At 46.3% G+C, this 19,917-nt stretch overlaps 1 protein-coding gene across 6 annotated transcripts; it reads left to right on the top strand.

Moving 5' to 3' along the window:
* The first annotated feature begins 314 nt into the window (after window positions 1-314).
* On the top strand, window positions 315-19,252 carry Thnsl2 (threonine synthase-like 2). 6 transcript variants are annotated; one of them, XM_087656599.1, is made up of 9 exons: window positions 315-400; window positions 3,320-3,554; window positions 6,266-6,460; window positions 7,383-7,535; window positions 11,850-12,080; window positions 14,355-14,503; window positions 14,592-14,717; window positions 18,281-18,432; window positions 18,787-19,252. In XM_087656599.1, exons 2-9 carry the CDS (start codon window positions 3,332-3,334, stop codon window positions 19,010-19,012), a joined length of 1,455 nt encoding a protein of 484 aa, XP_087512725.1. In that variant the 5' UTR covers window positions 315-400; window positions 3,320-3,331; the 3' UTR covers window positions 19,013-19,252.
* The last annotated feature ends 665 nt before the right edge of the window (window positions 19,253-19,917 follow it).

Genomic DNA, 19,917 nt, shown 5'->3' with positions numbered 1-19,917 from the left:
GGACAACCTGGTCTACTGAGTGGCCAGAGCTACTTAGAGGCAGGTCTCCCAATAAGTAAACAAACAAAAACAGAACAAAATGTCACCAGCTTTTATTCTATTTCGTCTCAGCGAAGATCATGAGTCTAAAAGAAACTCCAGGGCCTGAAAACACTCAGTGAGGACAAAGGCTACTGTCCCCGTGTCCTCCATGTCCCCTCATAGTCCCCTCCCCACTCCCGTCTTCCGAGCTCCGTCTTCTACCCCTCCTCCAAGTCCCTCCTCCACAACCCCTCCTCCGCTCTCTGTAGGAGCTCCTCCCCAGCTTTGGCATTAAACTCAGAACCTCAGGCTCTAGGAAGTCAGAGCTGTGCGTGTCGCCTTCTGGACCCGGGTCGCCAGGCAGCTCTGCGCCCCTACGGTAACCTCGCGGAGGCCCCAGCGTGTCCCCCACCCCCACCCCGCGCTCTCCGCGGTGACGTGTCCGACTCCTGGTTGCTGTCCTGGTCCCTGTAGTTCAGCTTGGCTTTCCGGGCCACTGCTTTAAAGTCAGCTGGGGCCTTAGGATAGGAGCAGCCCCAGAAGCCAGTGCGGGTGGGATTTCTCATGTTTTCCATCTGCATCCAGGGTTCGGCAGTGTAGGAAGAACCCGGAAACTCCGGACAGTGCGCTGTGTTCAGAGGGTGGAGATGGGGCCTTAGCCTCTGTGAGCTCGCCAGCGGGTGCACACCTCCCTCTCCCAGGCGTTGCCTTAAACTCCAACGGAGAATAGCGATCTGCAACTAGAGGCGAGCCTCCATGTCTCCCCACCCCCACTCACCGCCACGCCGAATCCTGCCCCAAAGGCGGATACTACCGTTATTATTATTTATCGTGGTTATTGCCCTGTCTCCGCTCTGGAATAAAATCCAGAGAAGTTCCAAAAAGTAATTATCACAGTAATGTACAGCGGAGATCTGAGTCCAGAGCCCTCACACAGCAGTCTTAAAAAAAAAAAAAAAGGAACCATTAGCTGTGTTTCTTGTAGTCTTTTTTTCTGTTAGGTCGGGAATGCTCTCCCCTGAAGTGATCTTTCAGAACCGAGACAGCCCTTAATCATGTGAGAAGCTTGGGACTGTTTGCTAGCCAAGCCATCTTCTTATTCTGACACACGCTGAGTTCAAACCTGGCTCTTGCCTGATTCCTTGTTCATGTCTTTATTGGATTGCAGATACTCCGTTCCCGGGAATCATGTGGTCCATTCCACCGAGGATGGTGGGGTGTCTGAAAATGATCCTTTGAGCTATTCCTTATAGCTCTACCCGCTTCTGCCCTTCCCAGCACTTGCAGCAGTTTGATTAGTAGTGCTCGCCGGTAGCATGTCCTTTAGTCAGGTCCAGAAACCTTATGTAGCAAGGATTTCAGGGCAGTTTACTTAGGTGCAATACTGTCCACAGTTTTCCATAGTTCTCCGTGGTTACAGAAGGCACTGCTAAGCCTTTGACCTCCTGACCCTGCTTCTGCCTTCGGAGACTTTGTGCCTGTTTCCTTATCCACTGCACTGGGCTTTTGGAGTTGCCTTGATTTTGTCCTTTCTCATGGACTCCTGTGTGGGCTGACTGACTATCCCAGATTCCTAAGCTCATTTCTGTTTATACCCGTTGACCCAGCATTACATTATCTGCCTCAGTTCTATTTAATAATGTTCTTGTTTTCAGGCATGTCTAATGCGTGTGACTGAGGATAGTTATGAATGAGGAGACCCAAAACAAAATTGTAAACTTAAGACATTATGTGGCTTCATTTATTCACTTACTCTTGTAACTTGATGGCACCATTTTGAGGCTTGAACTTTGTAGACAGCAAAGTCATGTTGCAATGCCAAAAAGTCAGGCGTGCCTGGTGGTTGGTTACTTCGCACAACCTTGCCTCTAAACTGAATACACATACATCTGTAGGCAGCAGAGTGGCGGGTGGCAGCTCGTGTAGAGCACACTGTAGACCCATAAGTGTCAGAGACCTGGAGGAGGAAACCGTGACTTCAGGGCTGGAGGTGGAACTCAATGGCAGAGCAATTGCCTAGCATAGGCCTGGGCTCCACCTCCAGGGTCAGGGGAGAGGCCAAGGGGAAGGAAAGGGAAACTAGGGTTCTTCTCAGTCAATGTCAGATTTCCCCTTCTTGTGGGCAGGGGTATAGAAATGCCTAAGTGGTATTGACAGTTATGTGTAGTCAGATTGACAGGTTTAACAATGGAAACAATAAACTCTGCTGTAATCTCTGTCAGAGATTATTCCGATGATCATAGGGCTCCAAATCCATGCCAGGTAGTCAGAGCCAATTAACCATGGCTAGAGAGTTTCAAAGACAGTATGTAAGCTTTACTGATCGCCTTCAGAATTAGACTGCAAGATAGGACAGAGGTTATTGGTGGTAATGCCCAACCATCATGATATGCAAAGGACTAAGGGGTTTCCTGGGACATGGATCTTTCAGTTTAAAAAAATAATTCATATATGCATATAATGTATTTTGATCCTTACTCTTTCCCCTCTGACTCTACTTCACCATTTGCCCTCCCAATTTCACACACTCTTTTGCTTAAAAACAAACAAATAACAACAACAAAAACCTACTGAGATAATTTAGTGCATGGATATGAGGCTATCTGCTGGAGCATGTGTAGCCTTTGAAAGCCTGTATCCCTGAAGAAAACAGACTCCCAGTTATCCATTCATCTAGGTTGTCTCCGTTTACTGGCTATTGTGAGTAGAACAGCTATGATCATGGGTGAGCAAGTATCTTTGAAGTAGGATGTAGAGTCCTCAGGGAATGTAGCCAGGAGTATTCAGCTCACATGATGGATCCATGTCTAGCTTTTTGAGGAATCTACCCACCAATTTCTATAGTGGCAAAACCACTTTACATTCCAGTGGTGAATAAATATTCCCATTCCCCCCACATCCACACCAGTATTTGCCAATCAGGTGTTCTGGTCTTTTCCTTACTAAGAAGCCTGCCAAAATGGCAACTACCTGCTATTGATATGATCTTTCTCCATTCCAAGGCTTTCTTTGTTACCGGTAAGGGCTGTGATTCTCTTTCCCCAGCATACTCCAATACCCACACCTCAAGGTAGGGCACTCAGTGGAATTGTCTGTTTTGACCAGAAGGATCATGATTTATATAAGACTTGACAAAGCTGAGGTGATACTCAGGTTAGGGCTTCCATCACCATGTCTGAGATACATATTCCAGTGAGTGGTGGCTCAGAGGGTAAGTCAGAGGACTGAATACTTAGCTTCACCCTGTGGAGAGCTGCGAGTTTGAAGATCAGCTGCCTCTGGGACTCTCTCTTTGCAGGCCTCCAGGACCATGTGGTACACTAGCACCCGGGGAATGGCCCCACGGGTCAACTTTGAGGGGGCTCTCTTCTCTGGTTATGCACCAGATGGGGGCCTCTATATGCCAGAGGAGCTCCCAAGGCTGGACAAAGAGACCCTGCGTCACTGGAGCACGCTGTCCTATCGCAGCCTGGTGAAGGAGTTGTGTGCCCTCTTCGTTGGCCTGGAGCTTATTCCAAGACATGACTTAAATGGTGAGGATTCCCCCAACCCCAACTCAGCATCACACACTCCCTCCCTGAGTTGTAAATTAATTATCCAACCCCTAGAAAATCCCTAGCTGCCTTTCTCAAATCTTGTGAGATAGCTCCTGGTCCTAAAATTTGTGAAGTAGAATCTTCAGTTCCTCTGCTCTTCCTCCAGTGAGATGAAAGGCAAAATGGTCTACTGAAATTTGATAATTATTTTTAAAAGGGTCAAGACTAAGGATTTTCGGTCATCCCAAAAGCTCGAGTGTTGAGTGTCTCCCTCAGTCATCAAGACACCTAGATTACTACCTTGTCTTGTCGAGTATCCTGGGACAGGTTGTCTCAAACCATAGGGCACAATGAATTTCCCTCGAAGATATCAAAAGCAGGCTCTGATTCAATAGGTTTGGTTGTGTCTTAGTTACTTTCCTATGCTGTGATAAGTCTCCATGATCAAGGCAACTTACGGGAAAGAGAAGAGTTTATTTGGGGCTTACAGTTTTGGAGGGTTAGAGTCCATGACCATCATAGTGGAGAGCATGGCTGCAGGCTATGAAGCAGTAGCTGGGAGCTTACATCTTGATCTACAAGTATGAGAGACAGACAGAGGGGGGTTCCTCCAACAAGGCCACACACCTCCTAATCCTTCCCACACACAGTTGCCCCAACTGAGGACTAAACATTCAAACACACGAGTCTATGAGACTCACTCTCATTCAAAGACCAGAGGGTGAATATGAGAATCCTGCCTTTCTAGTGAGTGCCTATACAAAACTACAACTGTGGGTTCACAGGAGACATTTTGAGTGACAAGAGAATCCATAGTCAGGGTTTCTGTTGCTGCGATAAAATTCCATGACCAAAGCGATTTAGGGGAGGAAAGGTTTCCTTCAGCATGCAACTTTCAGATCATGCTCTCTCACTGAGGGAAGTCAGGATCAGGAACCTGGAGACAGGAACTGAAGCAGAAGGCATGGAGGAAGAGGACTGCTTAGTGGCTGACTCCTCAGGGCCGGCTCCTCAGGGCTGGCTCCTCCTTTCTTACACACTCCTGGACCACCTTCTATCGTGGTGCTTTTTCGGAACCACCAGCAACATAAGTAATAGCATGGAGTCTTCTATACAGTTTAAAGCTTAGGCCTTTTGTTTTGGGCAGTCCCCCAGCTACTCTAAACTTAACCCAACTACTTAGCCTATGACCCACCACATGGCTAGCTCTCTATCTTTCTCTTCTCCCTGGCAGTCTGTTTCTGCTCCCCCACCCCACCCCTGTGTCTGCTCTCTGAATCCCTGTGTTCTTCTTCTCCCAGCTGCCCTTTTTCTGCCCAGAAGTTCTGTCCTCCATGCTCTGACCTCAGCTCTTTATTATAACCAATCCCAACCTCAGACACAATTCTAGATTGTCTTAGCCTAGTGAGGAAGGACAAATATTTACAAGGTAGAAAACCCAGCGATGGAAGAAATGACAATACCAGACTCCTGCCAGCATCAGTTCCCTATGGTACAGAATTCACAACTGAACATAGGAGACACATCTTCACACCCTAACAACCTGCCCATGGGAGGCAGCATCCTCAGTGAGCTGGGCAACTCCCACATCAGTCTTTAAATCAGAAAATGCCCCCATTGACTTACCCCCAGGCCAGTCTGACAAGAGGTTATTCCTTGTGTCTTTTCCCGGGTGTGTCTAGGTTTGTATCAAGTTGACAAAAACAAAAAATCACCAGCACAGGAATGGTAGATGTTTGGAGTTGGGAGGGGAAAGGACCACACAGAGCGTGTTCCAATGACCAACAGTAATGGCGTCGCCTGGGTAGATGTTCCAATATTTCAAAGTCAGATCGGACCTATTGATTTGGATTCCGCACTTTAATAAGATCTCAAAGGTAGCACACAAACACAAGTTCAAGAAGCTCAGTTCTAAACTGTTGCTAAGTTTGTACGTCACCCATGCCCAAATCCCGGCACCACAGATGTGAAATTTAGTATTACAAAGAACAGACTAACAAAACTTTCATCTTTAGGGAAGAAAATCAGGAAGTTGAAACTGGTATATTTGTTCTATGACTATTTGATCTCCTATTGAAATACATGCTTCTTAGGGGCTGGAGAGGTGGCTCAGTGGTTAAGAGCACTGACTGCTCTTCCAAAGGTCCAGAGTCCAGTTCCCAGCATCCACATGGCAGCTCATAACCATCTGTAACTCTAGCTCCAGGGGATCTGGCTCTCCCTTCTGACCTCTTCAAGCACTGTGCACATATGGTGCACATACATACGAGCAGGCAAAACACCCATTCACAAAGAGTAAATAAAAATAAAATAAAAAGACTCAATAAAGAGTATACAAGGGGTTGGGGATTTAGCTCAGTGGTAGAGCGCTTGCCTAGGAAGTGCAAGGCCCTGGGTTCGGTCCCCAGCTCCAAAAAAAAAAAAAAAAGAACCAAAAAAAAAAAGAAGTATACAAAATGAAAACTAGACATTTTCTACAGCCAGTTCTGGTGTCTGGGAATTCTAAAGAGGAGTGTATGAGCAGTTTAATATATGCCCTCCCATATTTTTCTAGACCTGTGTAATCCTGTTTCTAAGTGTGTCATTTAAGATCAGACTTTCTAGGCTTCTTAATTGGCAATGGGAGATGAAGGTTAAAGATTAAAGTGGCAGAAGTAAAATTCGAAGAGCTAATACCATCATCTTCTGTCCAACCTCTACTCTCACAGGTCTGATTGACCAAGCCTTCAGCAGATTCCGCCATAGAGATGTAGTTCATCTGTGCAAGCTGAAGAATGGGCTGAACATATTGGAGTTGTGGCATGGGGTCACATATGCCTTTAAGGACCTGTCCCTGTCCTGCACAGCACAGTTCCTGCAATACTTCCTAGAGAAGAAGAAGAAGCATGTCACCATTGTTGTGGGTGGGTGTTGAAAGGGAGCAGCACTCCAGCTGGAGGGTGCCAAGGCACAGGAGACCCTTTATTGAATCTTTTAAGGCTTAGTCTATCAGTTTTTCTAGAGCAGTGGTTGTCAACCTGTGGGTAGCAAATCCCTTTGGAGGTAAGGTCAAACGACCCTTTCACAGGATTACCTAGCTATCAAAAAACAGATGTTTACATTACAATTCACAACCGTATAAAATTACAGTCATGAAGTTGCGATGAAAATAATTTTACAGTTGGGGATCACCTCAGCATGAGGAAGTGTATTAAAGGGTCGCAGCACTAGGGAGGTTAAGAACTACTTCTTAGAGGGTTTCTGACCTGTTTTTCTGCCACGGATTCTGTCTTAGTTCCTTTTCTCATTGCTGTGACCAGAGCAACTAAAGGAAAGCAGGTTTGAGAATACAGGTCACCATGACGCTGAAGGTATGGTGATAGGAGCTTGGGGCATCTGGTCACACTGTCTCTACAGTCAGGAAGTAGAGAACACTGATGGGGGTGCTCAACTTGAGTCTCGCTTTTCTCGTGATCAGGACCACAGCTCATAGGGTGGTGCCCGGTCATCCCTTCTCAGTCAAACCTTCCCGGAAATGCCTTTAGAGACATGTCCAGAGGTTTGTTCTATGATGATCCTAGCACCATCAAGTTGACAAAATTAACTCTCACAGCCCCCTTTGTCAGTCTGCTGGAGGCTGTGGATCCTTCTGGAATGATATTTTTAGGTGTACAGTATACTCACGGATGTCCTGATTTTATCAGCATATCCAAAGGCTCTGGGCTAAGTACTCAGCACCAATCTTTCAAGTATTTGAAAGCCAATGTTGCTGCATTGGGCACCAATATTTTAAGGTCATTTTATTCCGTATTCCCCCTGTTCTAAAGGGAGGCATCTCCTTTCTAGGAACCTCTGGGGACACGGGGAGTGCTGCCATTGAGAGTGTTCAAGGATCCAAGAATGTGGACATTATTGTTCTGTTGCCCAAAGGACATTGCTCAAAGATTCAGGAGCTCCAGATGACAACTGTGGTAAAGGAAAATGTTCATGTGTTTGGAGGTAGGTGCAGGGACTGTGGTCCAGCTCAAATGGCTGTCTTCATTGGTAGATTAGTCATGTATTGAGGTGCCTTGGCTTAGCTCTGGGCAAGTTCCTGGCTTCACAGTCAGCCACACTAACTGGCATACGGCTTTAGGCCTGCATTTACTGTGTTGAACTGTTAGAGCTGGTTCAAGTGTCTGTCAATGCTACCACCTCTGTGAAGTTCCCACTTGCCAATGTCACATGTAGGCCACCAGGCAGAACCATAGCTTAAGCCAAGCAACGCGCCCAGTTCCAGGGTTCTGAAATGTTGAGGGCACAAATGCATTTCATGGTTGAGAGAACGTGTCAGTGCATGTTGGCAGTCCATGTCCTTCCTTAGAGAGCGACAGCTAGGCCATGCACGCAGTTAACACTGGGCCGAGTATTAAAGTAGGAAGCTGCCTGGTGCTGCCTACGACCAGTCCCATTATAGCCAGCCGTGTAATGAAGACTTCAACTTTGCCATAGGAATGAAAGCATTCAGTGGTTGGAGAAAGGAGAAAACCAAGCTTTTCATGCTACTCCAAATGCCCAGTGGTTAGGAGACTGATAGTGGGAAGGAGGAGGCAAGTATAACAAGTATAAAATGTTTCCCTCCTTAGGAGACTGAGAGCAGAGGATGGGGGAGTATGGGTGGAGCCATAGTTCTAATTTCACCTTTCACACCCTGCTTGACCTCACTGAGCTGCAAGGAGAGGCATAGAGTATGAGATTTAGGGGTCTTGGATGAGGTTTTACATTCTTTGGCCGGGCATGGTTTGTTTGTTTGTTTGTTTTTGTTGTTGTTGTTTTGATCACTCACTTGAAACACAGGAAATGGTCTAGAAATAAATATAAGCTGCTAGAGAGATGGCTCAGTGGTTAAGAGCGCTGACTACTCTTCTAGAGGACAGGGTTCAATTCCCATCACCCACATGGCAGCTCACCAGTGTCTGTAACTTCAGTTCCAGTGGGATTGTCATCCCTTTCTGGTTTGCATGGGCACTGTATACACGTGGTACACAGATGTGTATTCAGGCAAAACACCCATCTACATAAGATAAAATAAACTTAGAAATAGATGATTACAGATAAAATAAAATTTCTTCCACAACTGGCCTGGGTCCTAGTATAATCCTGTGGTGGTTTGAATGAGAATGGTCTCCACGAGCTCATATGTTTGAAGGCTTGGTTTCTGATTAGTGGAACGCTTTGGGATGGATTAAGAGATGTGGCTTTGTTGGACGAGGGGTGTGTAACTGGGGTTGGATTTTGAGTTTTTAAAAGCTCAAGCCAGACCCACTCTTGCTCCCACACCTCACCACCTGCTGTCTGTGGACCGGATATAAGCTCTCAGCTACTGCTTCAGCACCAGCGTGTCCGCTGCCATGCATCCTGCCATAGTGATTAAGAACTAACCCTCTGTAAGTGTAAAGAAGCCCCCGACTGAATGCTCCCTTCTATAAGTTGCCATGATCATGGTGTCCCCTCACAACAATAGAATAGTAACTAAAACAAATCACAGAGAGGATATTTTTATGTTAATATACCAACACTGACAAGGAGTTCAAACAGTGGAAAGAAGTCTTATCACCAGAGCAGCATGAATTCCCTTTATCTATTTTCTCAAATGCAGAGAAGAAACAACCTCTGCCCTTTTCTTTAGCAAGCACATGTACCTTCCAGTGTAAAGTCTGTGCCTTGGTAACTGCCCATAACTGGCTGCATTTTCTTTTGGTCATTGTTAGACTTTAATGAACAATGCTCAGGATCCCAGCTGTTTCCCACATGCCAAGCTTGCTAGCCATGGGCTAGGTTCTAGCATCGAAGGCAAGAAATTGTTGGGGTTTTTTTGTTTTAAACTCAAGTCCTCCTCTTTTGCTTGTACAGATGCACAAGAGGACTTTTGTTTAAGAGCATGAGTGGAATCTTCACTGGGGGTGGAGAACATCACTCACCTATGAAATAGTGACTCAGCTTTGATGAGTCTAGTATGTCACCATTATTGTCAGAGCTAATTATTGTTTCTATTCTGTATATATTCTGTATATGGTTTGTGCACCAAGGAAATAGTTTAATTTGTTTTTAAGCAGTACTTCTCATGTTTTTTTTTCTTCTTAGAGGCTTCCAGTATGATTCATGTACATCCCAGGGCTAATAGGAAAGATGTTTTCTCTTCCTGAGCTCAAGGAGTAGGGTAGAATACACGTATGCTGAGTTTAAGTTTTATTAATTCATCATCATTATTATCGCATGTGTAGTGAGGAGAGGGATGCCTGGGACATAGTGACCACATGGAGGTCAGAGGACAGCTTTGTCTGGGTCATTTCTTTCCTCCTACCTTGGCATGGTCACCAGAGATGAAACTTGGGTTGCCAGGCTTGTGCCATTGGATGTTGGAAGTGTATAATGGGTTTTTGTTTTGTATTGTTTTTTGGTGTTTTGTTTTTATGGGGGAGTTGGGAGGTTTTTTGTTTGTCTGTTTGTTTTGGTTTTGGTTTGGTTTACAGTGGATTGAGCTAAGAGATTGCCTTGAGTCTCAGAAGAGATGTTGGACTTTGTATTTTTTCAACAGTCTTGAGACTGATAGACCATGGAGGCTTTTAAGTTGGACTTAAAACGTTTTGTATTATCATATGGCCACAAGCCCATGGGAGTCTGGGAGTATAATGTAATAGTTTAAATGAGAATGGCCCCCATAGTCTTATATATCTGAATGCTTGGTCCCCAGTTGGTGGAACTGCTTAGGAAGGATTCCTTGATAGAGTTGTGTCACTGGCGTGAGCTTTGAGGTTTCAAAAGCCCATAACCATCCCAGTTAGCTCTCTGTGCCTTGAGCTTTTGGATAATAGAGTTCTCAGCTACTGCTCCAGAACCATGACTGCCTGCCTGATCCCATGTTCATAGCGCTAATGGTCTTAGACTCGAACCCGCTGAAACTGTAAGCCCCCAAACCTCTTTCTTCTACAAGTTGTTTCTGTCAAAGTAACTTTAATAGCAATAGAAAAGTGTCTTACCCAGCCACTGGGTTTATAAAAGTAGTAATTTCTGTGCCCATTGCGTGATTCCTAAACATCAAGTACTTAGTAGACTCTAGATGCTTATTGATTATGACTTTTTTTTTAAACTAGAATTAACAGAAAATCCAACTCAGACTATCTGAAAGAACAGTTTCCAGCTCCTGTAATTGGAATGTCCATGGGTGAAGTTGACTATCACTTGGTTGGTTCTGAGACTCAACATTTCAATCAGGAACCCAAGTACTTCCTAGTCTGCCCTCCCCAATCTTAGGTTTCTTCCTCTTGAGGTTATAGAATAAAGACGAGGTAAAAGTCCTTAAAAGCCGTGGCCATTTCTCTAGCACCCCAGCAACCATCCTTCTGAGTCTCAGTGGCCTGAACTTCTCACATGTCCAACTTGGACTGAACTCTAACTCCATAGGCATGCCAGGTACACATTGGCTTGACCTAGACAAAGGAATGCCCACCACTACTGGGTCAGGTTGATTGGAATCACAGCTGGTCCCCCATCTGTATTACTGCACTATAGTGATAAGGAGAGAGAGCTTTACAACCCTAATGGCTATCCTAGTACTTCCCCCAGTGATCTTCACACCTTCTGCTTGAGATATGGATCCAATTGGAGAATTAGATACAGGTATCAGGTAAGGGTCAGTACTGGTGCAATTACTAAGGCAGCCAGACTGGGATGCTGATATGTTAAACTGGTGGATAGTTTACCTAATAATTCACCCCATAAATCAAACCAATGTACACAGCTAACTTCAGAGAGAACTGCTGAAGCAAGCTTACCTAGCAGATAGGAACAGGGACCGGGATACCTACACTTCACCCACGGGGAGAAGTGACAATTTCCCCTAGCCCCAGAAAAGTTCTGTTAAATAGACAGTCTTTCCCTCTTTCCAGAAGAGTGAAAGACATACTCTTTGCAGATCAGTGAAGGCTTGGGATACAGGGGGAATTCTTTTCCCAGTTTCCCAGAAGGTTGACATTTTATATCTGATTTTATAGAATGCAAGACCATGAGAGATGGTACTGGCCACATTTTCTTTTCTCCAAGTGAGGACAACTACTTAGGGTCATGAGAACAAGAGACCTGAATTTGATCCTTAAGGAGCTTATACAGAGCCTAGAAAGCCAGGTTAACCCAAGTGAAAGTGAAGGAAGCAGAGGCTAGACCAGATGGGAGAGGATGGGTGAAGCCTGCGAGGGTTCCGGTGAAGCTGAAGCTGGAAGTGAGTGTCAGAGGCTTCTACTCTTGAGAGATGCCTGCTTCTCTTTCCCCTGGCAGTGGAAGGAAACAGTGATGAGCTTGATGAACCCATCAAGGCTGTGTTTGCTGATGTGGCCTTTGTCCAGAGGCACAACCTGATGAGCTTGAACTCCATCAACTGGTCCCGGGTCCTGGTGCAGATGGCACACCACTTCTTCGCTTATTTCCAGTGCACGCCGTCCTTGGACATGCACCTCCTGCCCACGGTGGAGGTGGTAGTGCCGACGGGGGCTGGGGGTAACCTTGCAGGTAAGGAGAGCCTGGGATGCAAATGGACTTTTCTGGAAAGCACTCGGTCCTTCAAGTTGTCTGCCTACAAACATGAAGAGAAAGAAAGTTGTATTTTGTCCTAAAGAGGACAGACAGCCACACGGGATGCCTTCTAACTTGCAGAGGCTAATGGTCCTGAAGCAAAAGGAGATTAAGAGCTCCTTCACCTGTGCTTGCACAACCACTGGTAGACAGAACTCAAGGCTCAGCCACCAAACACAGCTCAGTGTCCTTTCCTAAAGTTTGCACTTGGCTCCCAGCTCCACCTACTGCCTACTGAGGGACACCCACTGTGTGCCATGACACAGTGTTCTTACTACCCAGGGGCCAAGGGCTCTGGCATCAGGAGTCTGGCCTCGGCTCTGCCCTTCACTAGCTGAATGGTTACGAGTTCCTCAGACTCAAGTCCTCAGCTGATCACATGCTCAAAGTTGCCTGTAAGGGACAAGTCTGGCTGAGGGTGCACATGAGCTTTGCGCAGGGCAAGTGCTGTCTCGGCACCAAATGCTAACGAGCATTCTCAAGCATTAACTACGCACTGGTTGATGTTGTAAGGGCTCTTCCTGGGTTAATGATTTCATGGGACTAGAACAACACAGCTTTCTCCTGGGTACATGGATGATTAGTTCTAGGACCTCTGCAGATATTCAAGACCCATATGTAAAGTGACATGGTGTCTGCATATAACCTATGCACATATACTCATATACTTTTAACCACCTCTAAATGATGTCAATAACTTATACAATAAGCGAATCTTATCTAAATGACCATTGTGTTTTAGGGAAGTGGCAAGAAAGAGTTTCAACATGTTTAATACAGATGCAATATGTTTTTCTTGAAATCTCACTATGTAACTTAGGCTAGGCTAGCCTTGAAAGCCTCCATCCTCCTGCCTCAGCTTCCCAAATGCCGGGAACATTATCATCACACCCTGCTTCGGATAGTTTTGATTCACGGTCAGTTAACTCTGTAGGTGCAGACTCTGTAGATGTATCCAGGGTCCACCTGTTCTATTCTTACTGTTTTAGAATGAAGAACTAGACACAAAGACAAGCTAGCTTGCCTCCGTTTACATAAGTGGTTGGTAGTGGCACCAAGTTGACCGCCGCAGGTTGGAGCCTACATCTTTTCTATTAAGGAGACAATGGTGTTAGGGTTTCTGGTAGCTCTGCCCAGCCGTTGCTTCTCAAGGCACCAGGGATAGAGTGGGTGAGATGACAAAAGCATCTGAATGGTTAGAGTCTCCTTGGCTTCTTACAGGAAAATAGAGGTGACAGTGTGCTGGCAGCTAGGCAAGGAAGGCTGCTGTCCTCACTACTTAGAGGGTGACACCCAGTGTGCTTCCCTTTCATGTCACCTTCCAGCTAGTGATGGCACCTAAAGCTACGCCCTCATAGCACCTGGCACAAGTGAACACAGGGCAATCTCTGTGGAGGACATTCCTAACTGGGGTCTCTCCATAAGGAGACCTTAGGTCTTTGGGCCTCCTGAGCTTCCGTCTTTCCTCATCACTGAAGAACACTGTAATGCCTCCGTGAGGATCAAGTGACATAAGAGTGTGGATGGGCTTTCCAAAATGAAGTGTGATGTTGACAAGACATCCTCTCCCCAAATTAAAGTAGGGGGCCTAAAGAGAGGACTCAGCAGGTAAGGCGTTTGCCACACAAATCTGAGGACCTGAGTTTGGATCCCTAGAGCCTCCATAAAACTAGATGTGATAGTGCATATCTGTGATCCCACTGTTCCAACAGCAAGATGACAAACAGGAGAGGCCCCAGAAGCTTGTGGGTCTCCAGCCTTGCATATCAGCAGGGAATAGCAGACATCTCCCTAAAACAAGCTGCAAGGCAGATCCAAACTCAGGTCCTCAGATTTATGTGGCAAATGTCTTACCTGCTGTGTTCTCTCTTTAGGCCCCTACTTTAATTTGGGGAGAGGATGTCTTGTCAACATCACACCCAGACCCTGCATGTTGGTAGGACTTGGGCAAAGCACTTCAGCCCTTAGCACCTTCAAGGTGCTAGGGGTTGACTCACAAACTTTGTGTGTGTGTTAGTCCCTGGTAGGTGGCTGAAATGCAGCACAGGGCACAGTGACCATCCAACTTCTCTTCCACTTCTCCCCTCCTATGTTCCTCCTCCCATCTCTCATTTCACACAGCAAAACGTTCATCTGTTTTTTATTAAACTCTAATTAAAAAAAACTTTGCTTTTATCCAAAAATCCTTTTGTCTTCCTGTCTCTTTCCAAGCTGGATGCATTGCTCAGAAGATGGGCCTGCCAATCAGTCTGGTGGTGGCAGTGAACCGCAATGACATCATTCACAGGACTGTTCAGAAGGGAGACTTCTCTCTGTGTGAGGTTGTCCGAAAAACCCTGGCATCTGCTATGGACATTCAGGTGGGCTTCCGGGGAGAACAGATCCTGGCGGGGCAGGACTGGCTAAGGGTTGGAATGAGAGTGCCTAGGATTTTGACTCTCCATGCAGGTACCCTACAACATGGAAAGGATCTTCTGGCTGCTTGCTGGCTCTGACAGCCAGACAACAAGGGCCCTCATGGAACAGTTTGAAAGAACCCAAAGTCTACACCTCCCCAAGGACCTACATAGCAAGGTTGGTCATTGGCCACTTCCTAAGGGGGTGGTGCTGGGGGTCTCTGCAATCTCCACAGCCAGCAGAGTAGCCTCTGAGAGAGGCAAGAAGGCAGTTCTGTTCAACAGGACTCAGTAGGCAGTGTTGGCTAAAACTTCTAGAGTCTGACCTTTTAGTGGTTTATTTTAGTGGCATATTTAAGCACAGCACAACGTGGTAAACATTATTCTTGTGATGCTTAACTCAATCCTGTGTGCACAACAAAGCATACATAAATCTTTCAGAGAAGCAAAGTAAGCTGCTACATACAGATCAGACCTAACTACATCAAAACTCACTGTAAAGTCCATAAAGATTAGTTCTTTAAATTGACTGATAAGGGTCTCAGGGAGAGTCCAGTGCCAGAGAAGTCTCTACCACACAGAGCAAAGGTCACCAGGCTAGTTACCAAATCTACACGTCTACATCCAGCCTTCTAGGTAGACGGCAGTTGTTGCATTTCTTCTCTTGAAGAAACAACACTGTGTGCTCAACATTCCATTTCCCCTAGTACTTATGTGTGAGCTCAAAAGACCTGTCTGTGTCTCCTGCAACATCCCATGGAAGAAGGAAAGGGTACAGCCACAGGACGGACTTGGGGTTTGGGAGCCTGAGAGAGGGAAGGAGATACCTGGTTTCTGATCATCATCTGTGAACCAGGAACTTTCATGGCTAACACTGATCGGATGAGGAGAGTCAGTTGGGAAATGCTAAGCTGGCTTTATAAACGCAGTGCCTCTGTTTCCTCATCTGTAGATGGAGGATAATAAGACCCCTGTCTCATAAGGTTGTTGTGAAACTTGGGTCAAAAGGTAAAGCTTACATACTTTACATTCTGCTGGAGACACACAGATCTGCACAGGTACTTCTGTGTCTATTTATTATTGTGTGGATTTCCACTAGGAGCGACATCTGTACATGGACAAAACCATTCTGTCCTCCCAGTACAGGCAGAAACCATAGCCACTACTAACCTTTATCTCCCTTCCTTGTCCTTGTCTCTATCTCTCTTTTAGAGAAGAAGAAACTTTATTTAGTTAACAAATATGTTTTTTGGAAACTAGATAGAAAGCATTGCTTTTATTTGAATGCAGCCTGGTGGCCATTCTCTGGGAACCCAGGGGTGAACCTGTCCAGAGTCAACTTCCTGACCAGTATTTAATTAAAGCTTGCTTCTGGGGGTGGAGGGAGGTGAGGCTGAAGAAATGACTTGGGGGTTAAGAGCACTAAGGGGGTGCTCTTCCAAAGGTCCTAGGTTCAATTCTCAGCAACCGCATGGTGGGTCACAACCATCTATAATGAGATCTGATGCCCTCTTCTGGCATGTAGGCATACATGCAGATAGAGCACTTCATGGATGGATGGATGGATGGATGGATGGATGGATGGATGGATGGATGGATGGATAGGTAGGTAGGTAGATAGATAGATAGATAGATAGATAGATAGATAGATAGATAGATAGATAGACAGGCAGACAGGTAGGTAGGTAGATAGATAGATAGACAGACAGACAGACAGACAGACAGACAGACAGATAGATAGATGATAGATAGACAGACAGACAGATGATAGATAGATAGATAGATAGATAGATAGATAGATAGATAGATAGATGATAAACAGACAGGCAGACAGACAGACAGACAGCATGCAGCCTGGTGATACAGAGTTCTAGAATGTGCTCCTTCTTGCTCTCACAGTCTGATTTTATCTCAGTCTCTTCCTCTTGAAAAGAAGCCTTATTTACCGCCTTGGCCTACCCAATTCCTTTAACTTAGTCCTGTATATGACATAATTGGCCACAGTGAGTGTCCCTCTTGAGGGGGTCTTCTCAAAACCAGACACAGTTATCTGGGCTGAATTATTCCCTCAAAGACCAGAATGGGACCTCTCTCTTTTAAAATCTATACTGCTTTAAAAAAAAAGAAGAAGAGGCCTTTTAGTGGTTTCATTCTTTTTATTTAATGTGTATGAGTGTTTGCTCGCTTATGCATGGGTACCACATGCATGCAGTGCCTGTGGGGTCCAGGAAAGGGCATCAGATCTCCCTGAAAATGGGAGTTACTCATGGTTTCCACCATGTGGTGCTGAGAACCAAACCTGGGTCCTCTACAAGAGCAGCTCGTGCTCTGCATAGCGGAGCCATCTCCTCAGCCTTCTGCTGCCTTTGACAAAGCCACGCACTAGTTTGTTTGGCCTGTAGTTTATGCAGACATCAACATTCCTTCTCCTCATGTAAGTGAGACCCTCCACTAAAACTGGACAACAACAGCAAAAGAAAACCAAAAACCTGGACACCATATCCCATTGTTTCTTCACTTTCTCCCTCACTCTACTCTAAGGACACTGCATTTGCTGGAAGGCATTCATTAATTCATCCATCAGTCCATTCATTCATTCACTCATTCATTCATTCATTCATTCATCCATCCACCCATCCACTCATTATCTATCTATTGTGGTTCAAGAACTATGTTAAGTGATGGAAATACAAAGAGAAAATACAGCTACCACACAGAGTGATGCATCAAGGTGGTAGAACACCTGTTTAATAGGCATTTGACCCTGCAGCAACCAGAACTGGGAAAAGGAGAAAGAAGAGGGGGTAGGGAAGAGGAGGAGGAGGAAGAGAAGAAAGAGGAGGAGGAGGAAGAGGAGGAGGAGGAAGAGGAGGAGGAAGAGGAGGAGGAAGAGGAGGAGGAGGAAGAGGAAGAGGAGGAAGAGGAGGAGGAAGAAGAGGAGGGGGAAGAGGAGGAGGAAGAGGAGGAGGAGGAGGAGGAAGAGGAGGAGGAAGAGGAGGAGGAAGAGGAGGAGGAGGAGGAAGAGGAGGAGGAAGAAGAGGAGGAGGAAGAGGAGGAAGAGGAGGAGGAGGAGGAAGAGGAGGGGGAAGAGGAGGAGGAAGAGGAGGAGGAGGAAGAGGAAGAGGAGGAAGAGGAGGAGGAAGAGGAGGAGGAGGAGGAGGAAGAAGAGGAGGAAGAGGGGGAGGAGGAGGAGGAGGAGGAGGAGGGGGGGGGGAGGAGGAGGAAAAAGTGTTGGTTGCTGTCCCTGACCCTAACCAGGAAGTGGCTGTGTAAACAATCTATGAGTCATGTGGTCTCCGATGCCATTAAGTATGTGCAGGGTGTTTGCTATGTTGTAAACAGGCAGAACATCTTCAGAGAATGATCTAGCATACCAACTACACTCAGGGAAAACTGGGAAGGGAGTCTTCCTCTGTGAGGTTTCCCAGGGGAGGTGCTCCTAAGCAGGGTAAGAACTGACAAGGTAGTTTTCATGCCATAAATGTTTGAACACCCATGACCTATATCAGGGTGTAGAACAAGACTGTGTGCTAATTCACTTCATCTGCTAAATACATCGAAATGTACCTAACACATCTACAAATCCTTCTGCTATGTAGGCTTAAAACTGTAATTGGTTCAAAACTCGTAAATTGATTTTACTGTGAGTTCCTGGTGTGGGTGTGGTTGTGTATGTTGTGGGGTCTAGTCCTTCTTTGATTCACCAATCCCAACATCCACCCCTGTCCCGTGACCTTTCAGCTTTCAGAGGCAGTGACATCTGAGTCCGTATCTGATGAGGCCATCACCCAGACCATGGGCCGCTGTTGGGAAGAGAACCAGTACCTACTGTGCCCTCACTCAGCTACAGCAGTGAGCTACCATTACCAGCAGACTGACAGTGGGCAGCCCAGGTACCAGCAGTGCAATCTGGGACACTGGGGTCACGCCTCTTCTCCAAGCAGGGCATGCAAGACTAAGGATAGTGACGTCAGTAGGCATGGTGGGTTCTGTACCCAACAACTAGAGCTGTGCTTAAAGAGGTGTGAGCTATATCCCAGGTCATGAGGGGAATGATGGCTGAACTGGGTCTTTATTGGTCTTTGCAGGCTTATTATAAAGGTTAGTTCAAGGTATTAATCATGTCTTTGTCTCTCTCTGCTCTGTTCCCTACCCTGCCCATAACCTTTCCTCTGGTCCTTCTTCCTCTGTCTTCTCCTTCCCCATCTTTGTACCTGTTCTCTCCTGTCCTGCCCCATCCTCAGTAGCATCCCCCGGTGCTGCCTGGCCCCTGCCTCAGCAGTCAAATTCCCAGAAGCAGTCCAGGCGGCTGGGCTGACTCCTGAGACCCCCGCAGAGATCTTGGCCCTGGAGCACAAGGAGACACGCTGTACCCCAATGCGGAGAGGAGATGACTGGACACAGATGCTGCGGGACACGATTGAGGCCCTGTCCCTGCGCTGGAAAGGCTGTGTAGAGAACACCGCAGAATAGCCAGGCTGGAATGGGTTTGAAGACTTTTGTCCCAGGGACGGCTGGGACAAGATGGCTCAGTAGTTAAGAACTTTTGCTGCTCTTCCAGGAGACCCAGTGCCCATGTCAGAAGACTCACACTATCTATAACTTCAGCTGTAGGTTTTTTGACACCTCTGACTTCTGTAGGCAATGCACTCATACACAGATACACATACCTATATGTAATTAAAAATAATAAAGATAAGCCTTCTTTTCTAATTTCTTGTTCCAGTTGGATGTGGTAGCACATGCCTTTAATTCCAGCATTCAGGAGGAAGAGACAGATAGGTCTCCGTGAATTCTAGGCCAGCCATTTCAGTATAGAAAGTTCTAGGCAGCCAGATCTACATGGCAAATTTGTGTCTTTAAAAGTTGTGTATTCTTGTCCCAAGGAGAAGTGCCCCTGCTCCTGGGAAAGGCTACTACAGTCCTTTCCTGGGTATCTGCTTCTTTGCCTTTATTCTGAGGGGGAGAGTGAACTGGGCTGGGGGTTGGGGGGGTGATGTTGGAACTTATGGGCAGCAGGAGAGATTTCAGGCAGATGCAGGCCCACAAATAGCAGTAGCAATCCTCAGCAAAGCCTCAGATAGTGAACATCCCTCAAGAAAGGCAGAGGGAGAAGTGAGTAGAGGACGGTCTTTTTTGGCACTAGAGAATGCTAGTGTTCTACCCTATGGTTGGGAACTTCTCACTCAAATGCTGGCCATCCAGGACCAGTCTCATTGGTCTGTCCCATCAGAACATGCCAGATCCACATCTCTCTAGTCCTGAGGGAGATACTGGAGGGAACCCACTACTAGAAAAATAGCCACTGAGAACCAGCATTCAGCAGGGAAGAATAGGAATGCTGGGCCTATTAGGGATGGAGATGGTAGGGCTGTGCT

Source organism: Rattus norvegicus, chromosome 4 (genome assembly GCF_021556685.1).
Source record: "Rattus norvegicus strain SHRSP/BbbUtx chromosome 4, alternate assembly SHRSP_T2T, whole genome shotgun sequence".
NCBI classification, from domain to species: domain Eukaryota; kingdom Metazoa; phylum Chordata; class Mammalia; order Rodentia; family Muridae; genus Rattus; species Rattus norvegicus.
This window is presented reverse-complemented; position numbering and strand designations above follow the sequence as displayed.

Coding starts and splice junctions, on each gene's coding strand:
- Thnsl2 (XM_087656599.1), top strand. CDS start 3,332: ATGTGGTACACTAGCACCCGGGGAATGGCCCCACGGGTCAACTTTGAG. Junction 14,504..14,591: donor CATCTGCTATGGACATTCAG/GTGGGCTTCCGG, acceptor CTCTCCATGCAG/GTACCCTACAACATGGAAAG. Junction 14,718..18,280: donor CCAAGGACCTACATAGCAAG/GTTGGTCATTGG, acceptor GTGACCTTTCAG/CTTTCAGAGGCAGTGACATC.